Source organism: Natator depressus, chromosome 24 (genome assembly GCF_965152275.1).
Source record: "Natator depressus isolate rNatDep1 chromosome 24, rNatDep2.hap1, whole genome shotgun sequence".
Taxonomy (NCBI): Eukaryota; Metazoa; Chordata; order Testudines; family Cheloniidae; genus Natator; species Natator depressus.
The window spans coordinates 3310441-3331927 of record NC_134257.1 but is presented as its reverse complement, the minus strand read 5'-3'; the positions used below and the strand labels follow the sequence as shown (position 1 = coordinate 3331927).

General features: G+C 54.0%; 2 protein-coding genes across 2 annotated transcripts in view; one reads left to right on the top strand and one right to left on the bottom strand.

The window, feature by feature from the left end:
* The window catches only part of COPA (COPI coat complex subunit alpha), a 32712-nt gene extending 23751 nt beyond the window's left edge, over positions 1-8961 (top strand). Inside the window, exons 22-33 of the mRNA XM_074938909.1 lie at positions 761-849; positions 1087-1210; positions 2786-2875; positions 2970-3079; positions 3776-3853; positions 4094-4162; positions 4711-4847; positions 5577-5763; positions 5860-5970; positions 6368-6529; positions 6883-7077; positions 8313-8961. Coding sequence (XP_074795010.1) covers positions 761-849; positions 1087-1210; positions 2786-2875; positions 2970-3079; positions 3776-3853; positions 4094-4162; positions 4711-4847; positions 5577-5763; positions 5860-5970; positions 6368-6529; positions 6883-7077; positions 8313-8372 — 1412 coding nt within the window. The 3' untranslated portion in view covers positions 8373-8961. The remainder of the gene's footprint in view (positions 1-760; positions 850-1086; positions 1211-2785; positions 2876-2969; positions 3080-3775; positions 3854-4093; positions 4163-4710; positions 4848-5576; positions 5764-5859; positions 5971-6367; positions 6530-6882; positions 7078-8312) is intronic.
* Positions 8962-11238: 2277 nt separating this feature from the next.
* S100A11 (S100 calcium binding protein A11) lies at positions 11239-15999 on the bottom strand. Its single transcript, XM_074938450.1, has 3 exons — positions 15860-15999; positions 12083-12238; positions 11239-11560 (listed from the first exon to the last, which is right to left on the bottom strand). Exons 1-3 carry the CDS (start codon positions 15860-15862, stop codon positions 11387-11389), a joined length of 333 nt encoding a protein of 110 aa, XP_074794551.1. The 5' UTR covers positions 15863-15999; the 3' UTR covers positions 11239-11386.
* Positions 16000-21487: the final 5488 nt, after the last annotated feature.

Sequence of the window (21487 nt, the reverse complement as noted above, 5' to 3'; positions counted from 1 at the left end):
TAAAGGGGGGCCAGGAAGAGGTTTAGCTGCTGCATCGTGGCTGGGTGTGACCCCACTGTATGGATGCACTTCACCTGTTCGTTTGGGATCGTTGGATCACACTTTCCCCATCTGCTTTTCAGCCAAGTGTTTCAAAGTGTTTTCCAAATGTTAACCCTCACAGTGCCCCCTGGAGGCAGCTCAGCATTATCACCCTCACTTTTCAGACAGAGAAACTAAGGCACAGAGCCGGGAAGTGCATTATCTAAAGTCTCACAACAATTAGTGACGGAGCTACCAATAGTCCTGGGACTCCTGATCGCCTGCTTTGACCACTAGAAAACAGTCCGTCCTTCTTCCTTGATCCCACAACTCCCTCCTGTGCTGCCTATGGGGGCTGATGGGCCCCTGTATATGCTGCCAGTCTTACTTTCATCTCAGCAAGGCCTAGAGACCTGGTACAGGAAGTCCCCTGTCCTTCCAAGCAGTGCATGTGTATGGTATATGGAGTGTCTGACACATTTTGAGTGTCTTGTGTGAATCATGATTTCACAGAGGGCACAGAATCTGTGACCATGCCCCCAAACCCTGGTCTTCTAAAGATGTTTTTCTTGAAATTGACTAAACTTGCTTGTAATATTCATTCCATGCAAACTCCGTGAAATTCAATACTTTACGTTTACACTGTCATGACATTTCTAAAAAAAAGGAAAAAAGATGATTTACGCAGGGCCCTACAGATGATGGATCCATCTGCCATATGTGTTATGTGCCTTTTCAGAGTCCCTGGCCTATCTCACCGCTGCAACCCATGGCTTGGATGAAGAAGCCGAGAGTCTGAAGGAGACGTTTGACCCAGAAAAGGAAACGGTTAGTTGATCATCTGTTGCTTCCTGCTTGGTCACAGGCTCCACCCGGAAGAGGAGAGGATAGCAGTGGGAGTTAGCACTGGGGCTGATGGGGTCGAGGCATTAGTTGACACCCTCCCTGAAGGAATAGCCCCCTCTCCAGCCAGGGCTGAGACCAGCACCTTGCATTACATGGAGGGGAGGCTAAGCCGAGGGTTTTCTTTCCATGGTCTGTAGTTATGGATTTCTCTCTTTTCAGATTCCAGACATTGACCCCAATGCAAAGCTGCTCCAGCCCCCTGCTGCCATCATGCCTCTGGACACTAACTGGCCATTGCTCACTGTCTCCAAGGGATTCTTTGAAGGAACAATTGCTAGCAAAGGTAGCATTGCGTACTTGGGAACTGTTGTATTAATGTAGATAAAATGGGCCCAAATAGTCAAAGGTGTGAACAGGACACAGTCACTGTCCAATAGTAAACGGGGTTAAACAAGGTCTGGGGTTTGCTATACAGACCTCAGCCTGCTTAGTGCCGTGGCAGGCACGTTATTAGAAATTCTTTTAACTTTGTATTAAAGATTCAGAAAAGAAGCAAATGAGTTAAAGCCTTGGAAATGAACAGGGTTCATTCTAACATTCCTTATTCCCTTTCCCCTTAGCTGGAGAGAGGTTTTAGAAAGAAACCCCGTTTGACAGTCTCTGAGATGGTGTTAAAGATGGTAATAAACTGTCCTTTTGGGGAAAAGAGAAGTTGTCCTTGTTGCTGCTGTTAAAGTCTGATCCTGGTTCCTAAAAGACAAGACAAAAACACACACCCGAGGGGGGAGAGAAGAACAGCAAAGATAGAAAATGCAGCATTTATCGCTAGTATTGACATTGACTTGCAGCCTCGCTGCTGGAAGGACATAGGAATAGCACGTGGTCTTATTAGTCCCTCTGAGATCCAGCAAACTTGTATCAGCATGGGGCTGTTTAGGCATTGCTTTTAGCGGCTTCTCTGGTCACAAGCTTACAGCAGTGCTGCAAAATATGCAGTCTTGGCCAGCTAAGCCAGATTCTTATCAGACAGAAGGAGAAAGGAGAGAGATGGAAAAGAGAAGAAATAAGGTAGGGAAGGTAGGAAAAGGATGTATTCGTGGAGGGGAAGAGAAAGTTTCCCATCCCAGGTGGTCTTTGGGATTTAGAGGGTGGCAGTGTCATTGGGTTCGCTCTCTGGCCTGGTCTGGTCAAGATGTCTCTCAGGATTAGCACAGAGAAGATCCGGGTCCCTCCTTCACCTTCTCTCATCTTTCAGCCAGCCAGCACTGTGGTAGTAGCTTTCCTCCCAAAGTCTTCTTTTGTCAGGACCCCAGAAGGGAGCAATGGTGGAATAGCCCGTTCCTTCATTATCTTGTCCACCCTTTAGGCCTCGTTTCCGATGCACCAATTTTGATTAATTAATTTCGGGTCTCACTCTGTTCTTGTTTATCAGGCGTGATCTTAACGCAGTCCAGGAATTCTATCAGGATGCCTTTTTTGTTTGGCCTTCTTCAGTCTGTCTGTCTGGCTATTGCACCATTTCCCATCAACATTTGCTGTGATAGGTTATTGTGACGTCTTACTAACTTTCATCATCAGGGTAAATTTGTAGGCCCAATTAATCACAACAGAACCGACTCTGTGCTGGGCTAGACATGCTTTAATTCCCTCTCGTGACTCCAGCAGCCCAGCTGTTAAACATCCAGCTTCTCACGGGTTTCTGGTGCAGGCTGTTACCCCGTTAAAGATGACATTTAAACCATTCCCAGGAAATCCCCTGGATGCAATTCACCTATGCTTCAAATGACTTTGGCCTTTAACGTGGCACAGATCTGTGACAATAGGAGCTGGGCTGTGATGGCCAGCCTAATGCCTGTTCTTCCCAATATCTGACCCTGTTGAAGGGGGGTGAATGAGTGAATCCTGTCCCTTTCCCTAGGCAAAGGAGGGGCGTTGGCTGCTGATATTGATATTGACACGGTTGGCACTGAAGGCTGGGGAGAGGATGCTGAGCTGCAGCTGGATGAAGGTGAGAACACATGAGCAGCCCTTAATGCAGGGGAGTGTGTGGGTGTGTCTCTCCTCTCCGCACGTTCTGACTCTAGTTCTGTTGCAACGTGCAGATGGCTTTGTGGATGCCGGGGAAGGCTTTGGAGACGAAGCCTTTGGTAAAGGACAGGAGGAAGGAGGCGGATGGGAAGTTGAAGAGGATTTGGACCTTCCCCCTGAACTGGTAGGGAGCTGTGGGATCAGGAGGTGATCTTGGAAGGAGTCGGGAGCCTTAAGTAGCCAAGTTGTAGCGGCCCTTAAGAAAGAGGGATGGGCACTGGGAAAGCAAGGAGAATAATTAGAGGCCGTGCTAACATGATCCGGGTGGGATGTTTCTGCTGAAGTGATCAACAGGGAAAGGGTTAATGTCAATGGCTCAGTTGTTGTCATTGGCTCTGAAACCCAATGCCCCATTGTGATGTATGGGGCAGCTCACACTCTTGAGCTACTGTATCAGGCTGCCTGTAGCATCACCCCATGGCTTCACGCTTTGTTCAGGCTGAGGTCCCCTCCCGCCCCCCTCTCCCCCGCCCTAGAAATCCATCTGTTTTAGGTGAAAGCCAAGATTCGGTGGCACTGGGCTCTGGTGATTGCGTCCTGATGGCTGTTTGGCCTATGAAATGCGTGGAGGGGTGTCAGACTAGCCCATGCCCCAGCTGTCCCCTTCTTGGCAGTTGCAGCTGAGGCCAAAGATAGAATGGGCCATGGAGGTGACTCTCTCCTCCCCTCTCTCCTGTTAGGAGTCATTCTTGAGGTTAAGGCTGAAGCACATTGGCAGGGCAGCCCAGGGGTGAGCTTTCACCGTGCAGTGCCAGGCTGCAGAGCTGTCAGTCACCAGCACAGCATTGACTAGCTAATAAGTGCCCCGTTTGCTCCCTAGGATGTCCCTGCTGGCCTGGCAGGAGGAGCTGAGGATGGATTCTTTGTGCCACCCACCAAGGGCACCAGCCCAGCTCAGGTAACAGGACCTGCCTCTGAAACCTTCTCTCTCGGGCACCTGCCTTTCCTGGTCTGGTCCCTCCTGCTCACCGTCCTGCGCTGGTTAATTATCAGTGTCAGGAACTGGTGGTGCCTTGTTGGGAGAAGTGGCTGGAGCCCTGCTGCTGCTGTTGAATGGGATGTGAGTGTGCTGGGTAGCATTGGGCAGGCATGACCCCCCAGCAGCTCCTCTTGAAATGCGTTTCCTCCTCTCCCATAGGTCTGGTGTAACAATTCCCAGCTGCCTGTTGATCACATCCTGGGTGGTTCCTTTGAGACAGCCATGCGGGTAAGTTACTCCGGAGAGTCCTGGAGATCCCCTCTCCCCCTCCTGTTTGTGACCCCTTCCAGCGAGGGGTAGTCGGGCAGAGGGGTGTCAGCTGATAAGGGGTGCTCAAGGCAGATTATGCAGTAGTCTCATGCCCCATGCTGTTCAGTCTGAAGGACAGCGTTAGAGGTCCCTTCTTGGGGTGAGATGTTAATGGGGAGATGGGGCCAAATCCCTCCACAGTGCTCCGGGAGCTCCACCCCACTGCCTTCCTGTGGCTGCCTGGCAATACTGAATTAACCTCACTAAGGAAGAGGAGAGTTTCTCAGCTAAAGCTCAGGGCACCTGGGTTCTCTTTCAGTCTCTGTCGCAGACTCAGTATGTCTGCTTGGATAAGTCACTTCTCCTCTCTGTGCTTCAAGTTCCCCAGGTACAAAGGAGAAGTTCTAATAGGCTGGGGGCTAATGTCTGGGCAGGATGAGATCCCAGTCTAGCCTGTGGGCAGGGTTGGAGCTGCACTTATGCTGCGACCAGCCAATAAGTGTGGTGCTTCCCTTCTTTCTCTTCAGCTCCTCCACGACCAGGTGGGAGTGACTAATTTTGGCCCCTACAAGCAACTCTTCCTGCAGACCTATGCCCGGGGCCGCACCACTTACCAAGCACTGCCCTGCCTCCCCGCCATGTATGGATACCCACATCGCAACTGGTGAGCAGTAGGGTGGAATCCGGCCTCTCCCTTCAGGCCTCTTTACCATTTCCCCTGACTCTTCCCTGGAGGCTGCTTATTGGAGGGGTGGTGGTTCTAGTTACCTGCAGGTTAGTGCCCCCAGAGGGCGAGTCATGTTCAAACACAAAACAGGCCCCGCCCACTCCCTGCCTGGTGTCGCCTTCCCGTTCCCCTGACGTAAACAAGCAAATTTTGAATCGTGTTTTAAACGGCTCCGTGTTAATCAATGGATCTTGAGTGGATGTGGGACCGGCCCCTCTGTTGATAGCACAAGTTCTAGGGAGAATTCCATCCTGGGGCAGTTTTCTGACGACGGGAAGCACTCAGCTCCCCTTGTTAGGGCTTAAACAGGGTGGGGTTAGTGCTCCCCTGCCACCTGCTGCTGGTTTCTTCCAGCTGAGCTAGATCTGGAAGTACGTCCTCTGCAGGGGTAGCTGAGGCATTTTGGGATAGCGACCCAGATTTTCCCAGCATGCACCAGTCAGGCAGCAGGGGAGGCTTGGAGACCCCTCCGTGGTTGCCAAACAGCTGTGATGGTCGAGGAGCTGCAGTGTGGACCTGGTTCAGCCAGGCCAATGTGTCACTGACTGGTTGTAGTGCAGATGGCCCATCAGGGTAACCTTGTCCTCCCACACCCCCCCCCGTGGTCCGGCTGGCCTCCTGGTTCTCAGTTTCTCACTGAAGCTCCCACCCTTCCCACACCTCCAGGAAGGACGCCGGGTTGAAGAATGCCCTCCCTGTCGTCGGCCTGAAGCTCAACGACCTGATCCAGCGCCTGCAAGTCTGCTACCAGCTCACCACAGCTGGCAAGTTCGAGGAGGCGGTGGAGAAGTTCCGCTCCATCCTGCTGAGCGTGCCGCTGCTCGTCGTGGATAACAAGCAGGAGATCGCTGAGGTGGGGGGCACCTCTCTTCCCGGCCCCCATTCCCCCCCTTCTCAGGAGCCGCGGGCACATGGTGCCTGACTCTCTCTCTCCTCCTCCTCCTCACAGGCCCAGCAGCTGATTGCCATCTGCCGAGAGTACATCGTGGGGCTGTCGATGGAGATCGAGAGGAAGAAGCTCCCCAAAGAGACCCTGGAGCAGCAGAAACGCACCTGCGAGGTACAGACGCTGCACTGCACTCCAGTTATCGTGGCCAGGACTCCTAGGCTCTGTTCCGGGCTCTGGGAGGGAATGGGCTAGTGGTGATAGGAGACTGGGAATCCTGAATTCAATGCCCAGTCCCTCTCGCAGATTCCCCGGGTGGCCTTGGGCAAGTCACTGGGCCTCAGTTTCCCCATCTGTGAAGCAGGCCTTATACTAACCCACCTCCCATACCATAAACAGCACTGATGGTCAGCCTGTCCCTCTGCAGCTCCACCCCGCCGGGTTTGTCCTGCTCCCTCTAGCAGCCAGAGTGCATTGTGCTAGGGCGGGGTCGCCTCCCACGATGCAACTCCATTTTGCCTCAAAGCCCCCTCCTGACGGTGTTCTCTCCCCTCGGCTTCCCCCAATGCAGATGGCAGCCTACTTCACCCACTCCAACCTGCAGCCCGTCCACATGATCCTTGTGCTGCGCACCGCCCTCAATCTCTTCTTTAAGCTCAAAAACTTCAAGACAGCTGCCACCTTCGCTCGCCGGCTCCTGGAGCTGGGCCCCAAGCCCGAAGTGTCGCAGCAGGTAAGCGTGCAGGGCACAGCGAGGGGGGACTGGGTCTTGGTGTGCTGAGGTTCCTTCACTCCCCATGGGACCAGGCTGGGCAGGGGAGGCCATGGAGTGGGAAGCGATGAGCTTGGGGCTGGGGCAGGTGTCTCCGCTGGGGTGGGGGGAATGTATGTCTCAGGCAGGGAGGCTGTGCTGGGAGGGAAGGATGTTTTCCAGCCCCAAAGGTGTGTGGGGTTTCCGGGTGTGTAAAGCAGAGAGATGTGGTCAGGTTGGAGCCGTTCCATCTACGGTGTGCTCCACAGCTCCTGCCCTGCGTGCTCTGCAGCTGGCTCTCCATTCCCCGCTGATGCTTCCCCTTCCCTCCCTAGACGCGCAAGATCCTGTCCGCCTGCGAGAAGAACCCCACCGACACCTACCAGCTCAACTACGACATGCACAACCCCTTCGACATCTGCGCCGCCTCCTACCGGCCCATCTACCGCGGCAAGCCGGTGGAGAAGTGCCCGCTCAGCGGTGCCTGCTACTGCCCTGAGTTCCGGGGGCAGATCTGCCGAGTCACCATGGTAAGGGCACCGCTTGTGGTGGCAGCCCCTCCTCCCCCACCTCTGGTCCTTGGCTCCTCCTGACAAATTCTCCCTGCCTATTGCTCCCTGTAAATGTTTCCCTTGAGTCTGGGCAGGAGGGTGGCTCATAAGCAGGAGGGAACATCTGCGTGGTTCAGGCCTCAGGGTTGAAATATCGAGAGTCCCTGGAACCCCAGGTTCTAATCCTAGCAGGTTCAACTCAGCCCTTCATCCTTCCCAGGGCTGGTGGATCTGAGTTGAGTGGGGGCTTGGTGAGACCTTTATCACCCAGCTCCCGTTTGCTCTGCAAGGGTTGTAATGACTGCCTGGCACTTTAAGAGGTAGGTGTTTTCCCTGGTGTCTGTCCCAAACACGCCATCCCCCCTTTCCCCTGCCACTTATACTCCATGCTGCCGGCCCCCTCCACATTGGAGTGGTGCGGTGTGTATAAAGTTGGGGAAGCTCCTTGGGGATGAGGACTGCCGGGTGGCTGGTGCTGCTGTGAAATCCCCTCGCTAACAGGTCACATGGCTTACATTGAGCTAAGTGTGAGCCTCCCCTGATTAGGAGGCAAAGACCTGCTGTGTATCCCTGCCACTCGCAGTCTGTGGCTCCTTCAGATCAGGGACAGACACTGAGGATGGGCTGAGCTTGGTCTAGGGGCACCACAGGAGTGTGTGAACACAAGCGCCTGGAGCTGCTGGTGGGAGAGCACCCGTTTGTCTCTGGGGAGTGACGTGAGCAGCCCAGGGTGTGCATGCCCCTGCCTCAACTCCCAGCTGGGCAGTTCATCTTTCTTTTCATTGAGACACCTTTCAGAATAGCAGCGACAGCAGCATGTCCTACAAATCAAAGCACAACTAGGTCTGGCCTTCCTCGAGCCCTGCGGGTCGCTCTAGACTGAGCCTCCTGCTCAAGACTTCATTTTAAAACGCTGCTTCTTATTCTAACGCAGCCATCGTGTGGGGTCAGGCCAGGAGAACTGTGCCAGCAGTTCTTTGTAATGCACATAGGGCTGGGTCCTGGTCCCGTTGATGCCATTTGGACTAGGATTCTGGGCTATAGGAGGAGGCTTGGTGTCACAAAGCTGTATGTGGTTGAGATGAGGTTCTCAAGCTGTCCCTGTCCATCCCAGCAGTCAATCCCTGCAGTGTGTACTGGTAGACGCTATCTGTGCCAGGAACCCCAAGCTTGTGTTGCTCTTAACCATTAACCGCTTCCCTTTTATTCTCCAGGTGACAGAGATCGGCAAAGACGTCATTGGGCTGCGAATCAGCCCACTCCAGTTCCGCTAAGGTCCTGCCCCGGGCTGGAGAGACAGGAACTTCCGGCTTCCCTCTGGCTAGACCTTCAGTCCTGTGACCCTGAAACCTTCATCTTGCTTCTGCTTCTCCCTTCCTTCATTCCAGCTCCTAATCGAACCGCTGGATCCTTTGCACTAGTGCTGTGAACTGGGCTGTTTGTGAGATCTGCTCTTCCCTCCCACGCCACAGTTGGGAAGCCCTGGTGAAAGTCCTGCCCCCTCCCCTGAGCATGACAAGTAATAACATGGGATCCTGGCACAAGGTGCAGTTCATGTGGCATGCACCCCCTGTTACCTGCAGGCAGCATCGCCCTCATCAGAAGAGAACATTCCCTCTGCCCAAGAGCAGGAAAAGCAGCCTGGTTCAAGTTCAGCATGGCCCTGTGTAGAATCAGGGTCACTGGAGGTGAGTTTGTCCTACGGGCAGTCGAGTCCTGATCCAAGGCGGCTCATGGGCTTTGTGTGCCTTCCCTGGTGGAGCGGGAAAGTGGCTCGGAATCCCAGCGCTTTGGTTGATTTTTTTTTGTCCTTAGCAGCTTTTCTCAACATTGTCTCCTTTTCACGTTAATAAAGTGAATTAACCAACCAGACTCCCCCTTGCACTAGGTTCAGCTGTTCCGATAGAGACTACAATGAGCTGGTTGTTCCAGCTCACTTTGTGGAGTGATGTAAGCAGGTGGCACTGCACTTCTCTTTAGGAGTGCTGCTCTTGAGGCTTTAAAGAGACAGTCACGCTCATAAAGCATTGAGGTTTTGCTTTAGAGGGAGCGGGACTCCTGATTCACTGGGAAATATGAAAGATTTTTCCCACAAGAAATGGCCCCTTGCCTAGTTGCTTCTGGTGTTTGTCCTGAACAGGGTCTAATGACCTGGAGGGATGGGGTAGAGAATACGGCCTTGCAGCTTGAAGGCCAAGAGGGGAAAGCATCTGTTAAGTGCCGAGTAGGGTTTATTTAATGTGTGTGGAATGAGGCATGGAAAACTTGAGGTTCTAGGTCAGACAAGTTCTGGGCTTGACCCACTGGGTGAGGTTCTCTGTGCTGTGCCGGAGCTCCCATGGTCAGAATGGTGCCTTTCCCATTTAGTGTTTAATATAGATTTTGGGTGTGTCTATACAGGAAAATTAATCCAGAATAAGGGAGGGTGAATTCAAAGCTGATTATTCCTGATGAACTCCAGGGGTGGGTGCTCTTGTTCCAGAATGTATCAGGAATAGCTATTTTGGAATAACTCCCTTTAAGGCCAGAAAGGGAGTGTTATGATAATCTGTGACCTCTTCCCAACCTGCCCTGAGAGGCTGCTAACCATGGCCTGGTGCTAAATAATACTTACATCTCTTCAGAGACAGCAGCTGCTCCCTACCCCAGCCACTGGTGCCCTTGAGAGAGGATGGGCAAAGCACTGTATGGCATGTCCTAGTTACAGTGATAGACTCAAGGAGCTCAATCTACTTAGTTTAACAAAGAGGCGGCGAAGGAGTCACAATCTAGAGGTACCCTCGGGGGGAGCAAATATTTAATAATGGGCTCTTCAGTCTAGAGAGAAAAGGTCTAACATGATCCAGTGGCTGGAAGTGGAAGCAAGACAAATTCAGACTGGAAAAAAGGCGTAAATTATTAAGTGTGAGTAATTAACCAGTGGAACAATTTACCAAGGGTCGTGGCAGAGTCGCTATTACTGACCATTTTTAAATCAGGGTTGGATGTTTTTCTAAAAGATCTGCCCTACGGATTATTTGCGGGGAAGTTCTCTGGCCTGTGGGTCACACACTAGGCGATCACAGTGATCGCATCTGGCCTCAGAACATATGACGTCAGCGTGGCCTTGTTCCCAAAACCAAGCTGTGAAATGGGCCAGCACACGCGAGTGGAGCGGGTTGAGTTTCCAGCTTCTGAGCTGTTGTAACCTCTCTTCAGGACTGTTTGAACAGGAAGTGTAAGGTTTCTAGTGTCGCTCCAGAGTCAAGCCTGGAGCATTTCTACCAGTGGGGGGGCAGGTCTCACCCAGGACAATCCCAGCTGATGCCCTAACCCATTTCCATGTGCTTGAGGACACATGACCCCAGTACCATTCACTTCACTCCTGTAGGGGAAGGTGCCCCGAGTTTGTGACTTTACAGCTATGGGGGGATCTCCATGCTGTTGTGGGACTTTCTCTCTCCCCTCTTTCTCTAATCACAGGCATTTCCTGCACCTGAGAAGGCCCCGTATTGTTCAGACCCTCACCCTCGCTTTTCAGCTTTTCTCCCCTTTTAGGGTCCCTGCTCTGTTAACAGCTGTTCTCCCAGCTCAGGGCTGGAGAGAGCCCAAGTCTCAGTGTTGCTGATCTGATTTACAGCACCACCAGGGGGCGCTTCACTGGTCCAATCTCAAGAGTTTGTGGACTATCCCTTATGAGTAGGCAAGTTATGTCCCCAAACTCTTTGCAACCCTAAATGTTAGTTTCCTGACCCTGTAGCTGCTGCATTTTGCACTGATCTATCTCACCCTTTAAAATTACATAATTGCCCTCCCCCCAGACCTGCGTATTCCTTTGTTTAAAGAAGTCAGATGCAATGATCATAAAATCCCTAAAAGAATTCTCATAATTTGGATTTTTATGGTGCTCATTCATCTATAGAACTCACAGCACTTGACAAAAAGTGGATAATTAGCATTATCCCCCTGCTTTACATGTGGGGAAACTGAGGCAGAGGGGAGACATCACACCCCAAAGAGCAGTGGCACAGCAAGGATAAGACCCAGGAGTCCTGGCTCCCAGTTTGGTGCTCAAACTACTGGAGCTATGCTGGTCCCCTATCATGCCCCCTTCCCCCACCTCCCCCCAACTTTTTGAGATTAAAAAGAATTACTGAGTAGGAATTTTTATACCATTCTTTTATTGATACAAAAGCAATGAGAGCCCCCCACAGACACGCAGGCTGGGGGCAGGTCTGCAGCTGACCGTTGGTCTTGCACAGGGTGCATCGGGAATGTTTGCTGGGCTGTAGGTGTGGGTTGGGCGGGGTCACAGTTTCTTGGTCTGGTGGTGGCCAGGGGGGGCCTGCACACAGAGTGCAATGTGGCAAGCCTGCGCGATGCCCCCAATAAGGTTCAGGAACTCCTGGAAGTCCAGCTGCCCGTCGCAATTCAAGTCAAGCTTCTTCATCATCCGGTCCAGGACTCCTGGGTCCTTCTGGTTCTGTGGAAGGCCAAGGAGGGTTTTTACCAGTATCTCTACTTGCAGTTACGAGACCCATATGGTCATATCTGAGCACCCTTCATGGAATTGTGGATCGAGATCGTACAACAAAATAGAGGGGGCAAACTCCACAACCCCCTGCAGCCAGCGATGCTGGTTCCCTGCACAGGTCAGTACCAGGGAGGTTAATTGCCAAAGGGAGGCTGAGCCTAGACAGAGATGCATTTTGCATCCTGATCTGGTGGCAGTGAGTTCCAAAGGCCACAGCTCTTTCCTCCGCCCCCCTGTGGGCTCTGCCTGGGCGAGTGATAGCTGGAGACGTGTACTGTAATAGGGGAAAGGAAGCTGCACTTGGGGAAGGCACCAAAGGACAGCCGGTTTCCAAGCCCGTTGGAAGCACTTTTCCCGCCCACCCGGGTCCCCGCCAGCGACTCAGCAGAGCTGCTGGGTTCTAACAGTGGCAGTAGCTGGAATCCTCCCGCCCCGCCCGGGCTGGGTGTCCCGAAGGAGGGTGCAGTTCACCTTTGTGAAGGAAGCCAGCTCGACGTTCATGAAACTGAGGAACTCCTTCTTGGAGAGCATGCAGTTGTCGCCTTCGTGCCCGGCGTAGCGCTGGAAGACAGCCAGCAGGGACTCAATGCAACGCTCCGTTTCCGTCGGGCGCACGGGGATCTTCGACTGCAGGGACAAAACCACGTCACTGATGACACCCCCCCCACACACACACACACACACTCTCCCAGCGGCAAACTCCTGGCACTACCGGCTAGTTGCCCCACCCCGCACAGACCCCTCGTGGCGCTTGCTGTGAATGCCTTTAAAGGGAGGGGAGAGGAGTCCAGGGGTTAGTCAAGGACAGAGCCAGGGTGCCGGAGTTCTGATCCCGCTTCTGGTAGCATGATCTAGTGGTTAAAGCAGGAGCTTCTTTCCCAAGCTCTGGGCAGGGACGATGGTCTAGGGGTTAGGCAATCTGGACTCCTGGCTTCTATTCCCTGGGCCCAGAGGGAGGGTGGGGTCTGAGGTTAGAACTGAGTGTTGCTGCTCAGACTGTATCGGCTACAGCTGCATCATTTCCCCAGGCCGGCTGGTGCGGCCCCTTCCCCGGCTCTCGTTCCTAGGCACGGATGTGGCAAGACAGACCACAGAGGAGATGCAGCTGCCAGCGCAGTCCAGGGCCTAACTGCTGCAAGTGCCTCCCGGCCGTGGCGGAAAGAGCCCAGCGCAGGGATGGGGGTGAATCGTGGGTGGGGTCTGGGTACAGGCCCAGCGAGCCAGGCTCCTCCAAGCCACAGTACAGCTGCCTCCTGGGAACTGCCGTGTTGCCTTGCAGGGCAGGAGGAGCTGGGTGTGTCTGCGCGGAGGTTGTGCAAGAGAGATTCTTCAGGGTAGGCAGTGTCTGGTTTTTTCCACCGCCCTCGTTAATATTAATTGGCTTCGGCTACCAAGCCCAGGGAGGGTGGGGGAGAGAAAAATGCATTTTCTCCCCCCCCCCCCACCCTTGTTTGTCATGGGAGAAATTCTGAGGGAAGAGAGAAATGGGAATAGGGTGGGATCCTGCAGGGATCTCCTCCCTGCTCCAAACACCGTGGACAGAGGATACATGTGAGACAGGACAGGAAGAGGGTGAAATGCAGGCCTGGCTGGCTTGCGGGGGGGGGGGGGGGGGGGAGATGGTGAGTGGGTGATGGGGCCTCTCCCCTCAAGGGGGCACTGCTTCCTACCTCCTCCCAGGGCAGCGGGCAGGACGGCTGGTTCAGGGGACCAGCGAATGGTATGTGCTGCCTTTCCTCTGTAAGAGATGCTGATTCTAGCCTGGCCCCAGAGCAGGGGCCTGGGCTGGGGAATGGGATATAGGGCCTTTCCCAGGGAGGAGGCGCTGGTTCTATTCCAGCCCTAGCTCAGGGAGGAATAGCTGGCTCAGGAGGGCAAGGGGAATGGGATATGGGGGTTCACATCCAGGGGGCCTCACTTCCAATCCAGCCCCGGGCAAGGGGCCGGCTGGTTGGCTCAGGGGCATCAGAGAATAGCAGCTGGGGCTGCTTTCCTCTAAGGCACCAGTTCCAGTCGGACTTTGGTTACGGTGGCAGCGATGGGCAAACGGGACTGGGGCTCCGAGGAGACGACGCCTCCTGCCTCTAGGGAATGACCGGGCCGTGCAGCCTGCCCTCCCCTCGTGAGCCTGGCTGGGGTCCCTCCAGAGCAGGGCTGGCACCCATCGGAGGAGGCTGCAGCTGCGGGAAGGGGCCACGCTGCGCCAGCACCGACCCTGTGCTCGGGCAAAGGAGGGAGCCGCGCCGCCTGCCCCCTTCTGGCCTCGCCCGGGACTCAGTCACTGCCAGCCCCTCTCTGCTGGGGAGCAGGAGCCGGCTCTGCCTCCAGCCTTTCTGGCGCAGGGTTTGTGCTCTTCCCCAGAGGCCAGGGTGCTAAGGCGAGGGAGGGAAGGGGAGAGCCGGGATCCGGAGTGACAGGGAGGCCGGGACAATCAAAGGCAGCTGGGTGACTCAGGGACAGGAAAGCGCTAAGCAGTGTCTGAGCTATGCGGGAGGAGCCTGGGCGGGTTGGGGAGATCTGCCTCCCCTGGGGAATCACTCGCCCTATCCTCCCTGCTGCTGCATTTACCCTTCTTTGGTTGTGTGGGATAGGAAACGAGTCCCGCCCCTGCAGGCCTCAGCTTCCTTAACCCAAAACCCGGCTGCGTAATATCCTCCTGTGTGGGGCCAGCTCTGCCCGCGGGCCACAGGGAGCTGGGTCAGGAGGGCAGGGGCTGGCCCCCAGGGCTGTGGGGGTGGGAGCAGCCGAGAAACACGGGCAGGAGAGGTGAGGAGGGGAAGAGAAAGTCTGGGGATGGGGAGGGAGGAGGCAGGCAGGAGGGGAAGAGAGTGAGATCATAGCGTGGGCGCGGATCAGCTCCAGCTCCTCCTCACAACGGGCCTGCCACGAGAAGTCTGGAGCCCTGACCCATCCTGTTAGCTGGGGCCCCACCCAGAGGTGCTGGACTAGGGGTGCTGCACCCTCTGGCTTGAAGTGTTTTCCATTCTATCCAGGTTTTACAGTTTGGTTCAATGGCTCTCAGCACCCCTGCCCCCACTCTCTCCCCTTTCACCCCATACAGGCCTTTGGGGGGGTGGCGGGCTGAGCTCAGCACCCCTGCCCCCACCCTCTCCCCTTTCACCCCGTACAGGCCTGGGGGGGGGCGCTCAGCTCATCCCTCCCTGCCCCCACCCTCTCCCCTTTCACCCCATACAGGCCTTTGGGGGGGGGCGCTGAGCTCATCCCCCCCTGCCCCCACTCTTTCCCCTTTCACCCCATACAGGCCTTTGGGGGGGGGGGCGCTGAGCTCAGCACCCCTCCCCTCACCCTCTCCCCTTTCACCCCGTACAGGCCTTTGGGGGGGGGGGGAGAATGAGCTCAGCCCCCCTGCCCCCACCCTCTCCCTTTCACCCCATACAGGCCTTTTGGGGGGGGGGGGCTGAGCTCAGCACCCCTGCCCCCACCCTCTCCCCTTTCACCCCGTACAGGCCTGGGGGGGGCGCTGAGCTCATCCCCCCCTGCCCCCACTCTTTCCCCTTTCACCCCATACAGGCCTTTGGGGGGGGGGCGCTGAGCTCAGCACCCCTCCCCTCACCCTCTCCCCTTTCACCCCGTACAGGCCTTTGGGGGGGGGGAAATGAGCTCAGCCCCCCTGCCCCCACCCTCTCCCTTTCACCCCATACAGGCCTTTTGGGGGGGGGGCTGAGCTCAGCACCCCTGCCCCCACCCTCTCCCCTTTCACCCCATACAGGCCTTTGGGGGGGGGACTGAGCTCAGCACCCCTCCCCTCACCCTCTCCCCTTTCACCCCGTACAGGCCTTGGGGGGGGGGGAAATGAGCTCAGCCCCCCTGCCCCCACCCTCTCCCCTTTCACCCCATACAGGCCTTTGGAGGGGGGGGCTGAGCTCAGCCCCCCTGCCCCCACCCTCTCCCCTTTCACCCCATACAGGCCTTTGGGGGGGGGGCTGAGCTCAGCACCCCCCATCTCCCTCCATTGCCAGTCCTGTGTGCAACTGACATGCTAAAAACTCCAGGGGCGCTTCTGTCCCTGGCTCCCCTGGGGCCCGGCCCTGCCCCCCGCCCTCTCCCGAGTCCCCCCCACCCCCGGCCCTTCCCAGGGAGAGTTTATAACTCCGCTGGGGGCTGCTCCCCCCGTGCCAAAGGGGGGGTTCCCCTGCCCGGTCGGAAAACGCCGCCCTGGTTTTCCCCAGCAGTCCCTGTGCTGGGTCAGAGCCGAGCCGAACCCCCAAGCCCGGGCCCCCCACTCACCATGGCTGCAGCGGAGGGAGCGGACGGCGGAGCGCTGCGAGGAGCAGACTCTGGGGCAGCCTCTGAGCCGCGCCCAGCCCCGGCCACCGCCCTCGGCAGCCCGGCTGGCCCGGCCCCTCTCGCCTGGTTGGGCGGAGGCTGCGCCCGGCTGCCGGCGGGTCCGGACTTGCCCTCGGGCTGCGGGGCGCCCAGGCATGTGCTTTGGGCTGGGGCTCTCCTCTCCTTCCTTCGGGCTCCGCCCCGGCATCCCCCCGCACCCCGTTTCCCTTCGCTTCCTTTCTCTCCTTCAACTTCTTTTCCTCTCTCTTCCCCTCCTGCCTTTCTCTCTCCTCCGAGTTTCCCCTTCGCCGCCGCCGCCGAGACGCGGTGGGGGGCCCTTTGCTAAGCTGCTGAACGGGTGGGTGCCTCTGTGTGGCAATACGGTAAACGAGCCCATAACCCCTGGGCCCAGATCCTCAAAGGGGTTTAGGCGTCAAGCTGCCATGAATTTCAATCCATAACAATAGTTAGGCTCCTATCTCCCCTGAATTTCAACCCACAGAAGTATGTAAGCTCCTAACTCCCATGCATTTCAATCCACAATGGTATTTAGGCTCCTAACTCCCATGAATTTCAATCCACAAAAGTATGTAGGCTCCCAACTCCCATGCATTTCAATCCATAAAGGGTATTTAGTCTCCTAACTCCCATTAATTGCAATGGGAGTTGGGAGCCTAAACACCTCTGTGGATCTGGGCCTTAGTCTTCATGCTGCACATTGAGGGCACTTGGAAATTCAGGGCATCAGCAGGGCTAGAATCCAGACCCTCCAGCTCCAAAAGCCCAGGCCTCTGCTATATTACCTGCAGGTGACTCCCCCTCAGCTGTAGGCAGTGTAAGGCTGCTGACACACAGACGAGCAATAGTGCTTCTAAGCAGCAGAAGGCGGTGGTGCACATGGCCCAGTTCATTCCACTACTTACCTGCTGCACCTGAGTCTCGGAAGAGTGAATGACTCAGTGCAGTATAATATTTGCTAAGGCCTACCTAGGCCTGCCAGGGAGCGGTAAGAAAGTCCTCTAGTGCAGACGGAGCTGTATCTGCCTGAAGACACCCTGGGACCCTGGCACAACCAAGTGCCGGGGACTTCAGTGGACTTCAGTGGGGTGGACTTGTGGACTTCAGTGGGGTGGCCTGGGTGTAACTGCTGTCAGGATGTGGGTCTCGTGTAGGATTTATTATCACTGTAGCACCCACAAGCCACGGCTGAAAGCAGGCCCCCGTTGGGCTGGGCACTGCACAGACAGCCCGAGCCATAAAGAGCTTCCGGCCTAAAGAGATATAGGGTGGGAGGGGAAACTGAGGCACACAGCTGGAAGTGACTTGGCCCAAGGTCACACGGCAGGTCAGTGGAAGAACAGGGATTACAGCCCAGCTCTCCTGAATTCTAATCCATTACCTGAGCTGCTACACCATGGTATGAGCCCTGCTGACCCCATTTCTAGCCGGGGTGGAGGGCAGAGCTGAGCATGAGAACCATACTGCGTCAGACCAATGGGCCATATATCCCAGATTCAGATAGTAACAGTGGCTAGTGCCAGGTGATTCAAAGGGAATGAACAGAACAGGGCAATTACCAAGTGATCCATCCCCTGGCAGTCAGAGGCTTAGGGACACTCAGAGCATGGGGTTGCATCCCTGACCATCTTGGCTAATAGCCATTGATGGACCTGTCCACCAGGAACTTATCTAGTTCTTTTTTTGAACTCAGTTATACTTTTAGCCGTCTCGACATCCTCTGGCAAGGAGTTCTGCAGGTCAACTGTGCGTTGTGTGAAGAAGCATTTCCTGTTGTTTATTTTAAATCTGTGTGGTCAGAGTTGTCACCAATGTTGGTGCTGTGGTGCTCAGCCTTCTCCCTTGCTGGCTTCCAGAAATGCTCTGACTTGGATTAGAGGATTTATACCTGCTCCGCAAGCTGCGTCTGCCCATGCCAGCTCTCCAGCCGCTCCCTGTCCTTGGCACGGAGCTGCTGGCTCGTCTTGCTGACTCCACGTGGCAGCGTCTCACCTTCCAGCTTCTCTTTTCCCTGTTTATCTCACTCAGGGGGAAATTAATTCACCCCTGTGCAGAGGAGCCAGCACGAGGCCCATACACCATTTATCGCCCTCACAGCAGGACGTAGGAGAGGCCTGGTCTCTCTGCACAAGGGTGAATTTCTGCCCGAACAAGTTCCACTTCTAGCCCTGCAGAAGCTTTAAACAGGTTTCCTGTATCATTTGCTCAAGGGTCCTTGCAAGAATGTACCCCGGCCGTGCCATCGGAACAGCTCCAGCCGCTGCTTTTCAGGGATTGCCCAAACTACGGCCACCCGCAGCTGCGTCCGTCTCTGTAGCTTCCGAGCAATCAATCAATCTGCCCCACCTGGTGTTTCTCAGCTGGTATCAAACCAAGCTGGGAGAGGGCAGATCAGGGAATTTCTGCTCATGATACACACACTGGGCCTGATTCTCCACTCTCTTATCCCCGCATCAATCAGCTGTAATTCCCCTGAAGTCAGCGGGGCTACAAGCTTCTCTGCTGGTGTCAGTTGGCTCAATGGAACCATGCTGGGTTACGTCAGCAGAGGATCTGGCCCAGTGGAGTGTCCATTCGTGTACATGAGAGGAGAATCTGGCCCACTGACTTGGCTGCAGTGCGAACTACCCCAGCCTGTTTGGGTTTAGTTTCCTGGTTCACTGAGCAAACCCAAGAGAAACTCAGATCACTGCGGACAGCTAAGCAATTCTAGCCCGAGTGGAATTCTGTCTGAAAATGGTAAGTGCTGTTATCCAAGTCACTGGTTAAAATGTTGCAATGCTAGATCTGATTTCCCCGGCCTGTGATCGGTAAATGTCAGAACAAGAAATTCAGACACTTTATAAGAAACACATTTTATTTGCATCCAGGCAGCTTTTGCACGGTGTGGCAGCTTGTATGTCTGCATTCCTCCACGATGCAAGTCAACGTGGAGGTTTTGATTTCTTTAAACGCAGCGTCTAGGTATTCAGAGCCAGGTTTTCCAGATCCCAGTTAGGCAGCAGAACAAAGGAGCCAGCTTTTGAAAAGCATTTGGCACTCATTGAGAACAAGGTGGGTGTGTGGGTGGAAGGGAGGGTCTGCCATTGTTCTCAATGAGAGCTGTTAGCTGCATATTTCTCTGGAAAATCTGGCCCTAAAACTCGGCCCAAAGCAGAGTGGGATGAAAATTTTGCATAATTTTTGTGTGTGATGCAAAATGGCTTTTTAACTAAATGGAAATTTCCATGGGTGGGGTGGGGGAGGGGGTGTTTCCATCAAATATTGGGGAATTTTTTCCCTTTCCCGAAGTGTCTGGTTTCATCAGTTTTGGAGAGAAAATTCCCCTCATCTCCATTTTCATCAAATTTTGCGGGGAAATTTCTCCCCCAAAATCTTTTTTTTTGTCCATCAAATTTTGCCAAAAAACTGGAACCTGAAAAATTCTCTGAAAAATGTCAGTGTGTATGAAAACTGAGTGGAAAGCCATGTTCTTTGCGGGAGGTTTTCAAAACCACTCGTCCCTGGGCTCCCAACTCACTTAGGCAGTTTTGAAAATTCAATTTTTTGTGTCCCAACTAAAGGCAAAACCAGAGCTAGCTGGGTTTGGACATTTCTTTTTTCTTTGCTACAACACCAAATCCCAAGGCAGGAGAGATTCAGGTCTTGTCTTATCTGAAAAAACAGATTTTCAAGGGGATGCTTTACAAATGATTCTGTGTTTGGTCAGTGTACTGTGTATGAGGATGTTTCCAGATAGGCCAGCTGTGCGGACATATGTTTATCATCAAGATACACAAGAGTCATATATATGTAACATCATCATCACTTAGTGCATCCCACAGCACGTCAGTATCAGGCAGGAACCTGATAACCCAAGGTTTGTCCTGCTGGATCAGAACACTGCTTCACCAAGTCCCGTATCTTGCCTCTGGCAGGACCAGATACTTTAGAGGAATCATAGAACTGGAAGGGACCCCGAGCGGTCATCCAGTCCAGTCCCCTGCACTCAAGGCAGGACTAAGTATTATCTAAACCATCCCTGGCAGGGGTTTGTCCATCCTTCTCTCAAAAATCTCCAATGATGGAGATTCCACAGCCTCCCTAGGCAATTTATTCCAGTGCTTCGCCACCCTGACAGTTAGGAACTTTTTCCTAATGTCCAACCTAAACTATCCTTACTGCAATTTAAGCCCATTGCTTCTTGTCCTATCCTCAGAGGTTAAGAAGAACAATTTTTCTCCCTCCTTCTTGTAACAACCTTTTATTTACTTGAAAACTGTTACTACGTCCCCTCTCAGTCTTCTCTTGTCCAGACTAAACAAACCCAATTTTTTCAATCTTCCCTCACAGGTCATGTTTTCTAGAACTTTAATCATTTTTGTTGCTCTTTTATGGACTTTCTCCAATTTGTCCACATCTTTCCTGAAATGTGGGGCCCAGAAATGGACAATACTCCAGTTGAGGCCTAATCAGTGCGGAGTAGAGAGGAAGAATTACTTCTCATGTCTCGCTTACAACACTCCTGCTAATACATCCCAGAATGATGTTTGCTTTTTTTTGCAGCAGCGTTACACCGTTGACTCATATTTAGCTTGTGATCCACAATGACCCCCAGATCCCTTTCCGCAGTACTCCTTCCTGGGCCGTCATTTCCCATTTTGTATGTGTGCAACTGATTGTTCCTTCCTAAGTGGAGTACTTTGCATTTGTCCTTACTGAATTTCATCCTATTTACTTCAGACCATTTCTCCAGTTTGTCCAGATCATTTTGAATTTTAATCCTATCCTCCAAAGCACTTGCAAACCCTCCCAGCTTGGTGGGTGGGTGCCTGTGAGATACATGGGTGGGTGAGCGAGGAGTCCTACGTGCCAGGTATGGTAGCCAAGTCACACCCTGAAGTGTGAGATGTGATCATTCCAGATCCATTGTTCCTACCATGATTTTTCCTGAATGCAGGGGGGGGGGCAGGTTCTGACTTGAAAACCTAGATCAAGTTTCAGACAAACTCACAAAGGCAGGGCATGGTGATCCGTCCTTTCCTCTTCCGTCATGTTGTTAAGTCACAGCCCCATCTGCTGGCTGAACGGATCATTTCCATCGTAAGTTCACGCACACACACACAAGTATCGGGGGGTAGCCGTGTTAGTCTGTATCCACAAAAACAGCAAGGAGTCTGGTGGCACCCTAGAGACGAACAGATTTATTTGGGCATAAGCTTTCGTGAGCTAGAACCCACTTCGTCCGGGTTCCCACACACACAAAGAAACACAAGAAACTTATTGCAGTGGCACCAAAAGAGTCCTAGGGACTGCACCTTGATGGGGTGGGGAGGTTTGTGTGTTCCAATGACCCTGCGAGCTATGCTGGTGGGAGCTTTAACTCCTCATAGGCCCACCCAAGGCGGACAGGTCAAAGGGTAGGGACCAAAGGACAAGCAGTCCAATGGCTCTCCAGGTTGGGGATTGAGTGACAGGCCAGTAACCTATCCTCATACAAGAGTTAAGTTACAGAAACACGAAGTAGCCTCTCCGGGGAGTAGCACTTAGAGAGGGAAAACTTACGGGACTTAACAACTTAGAGGACACGAA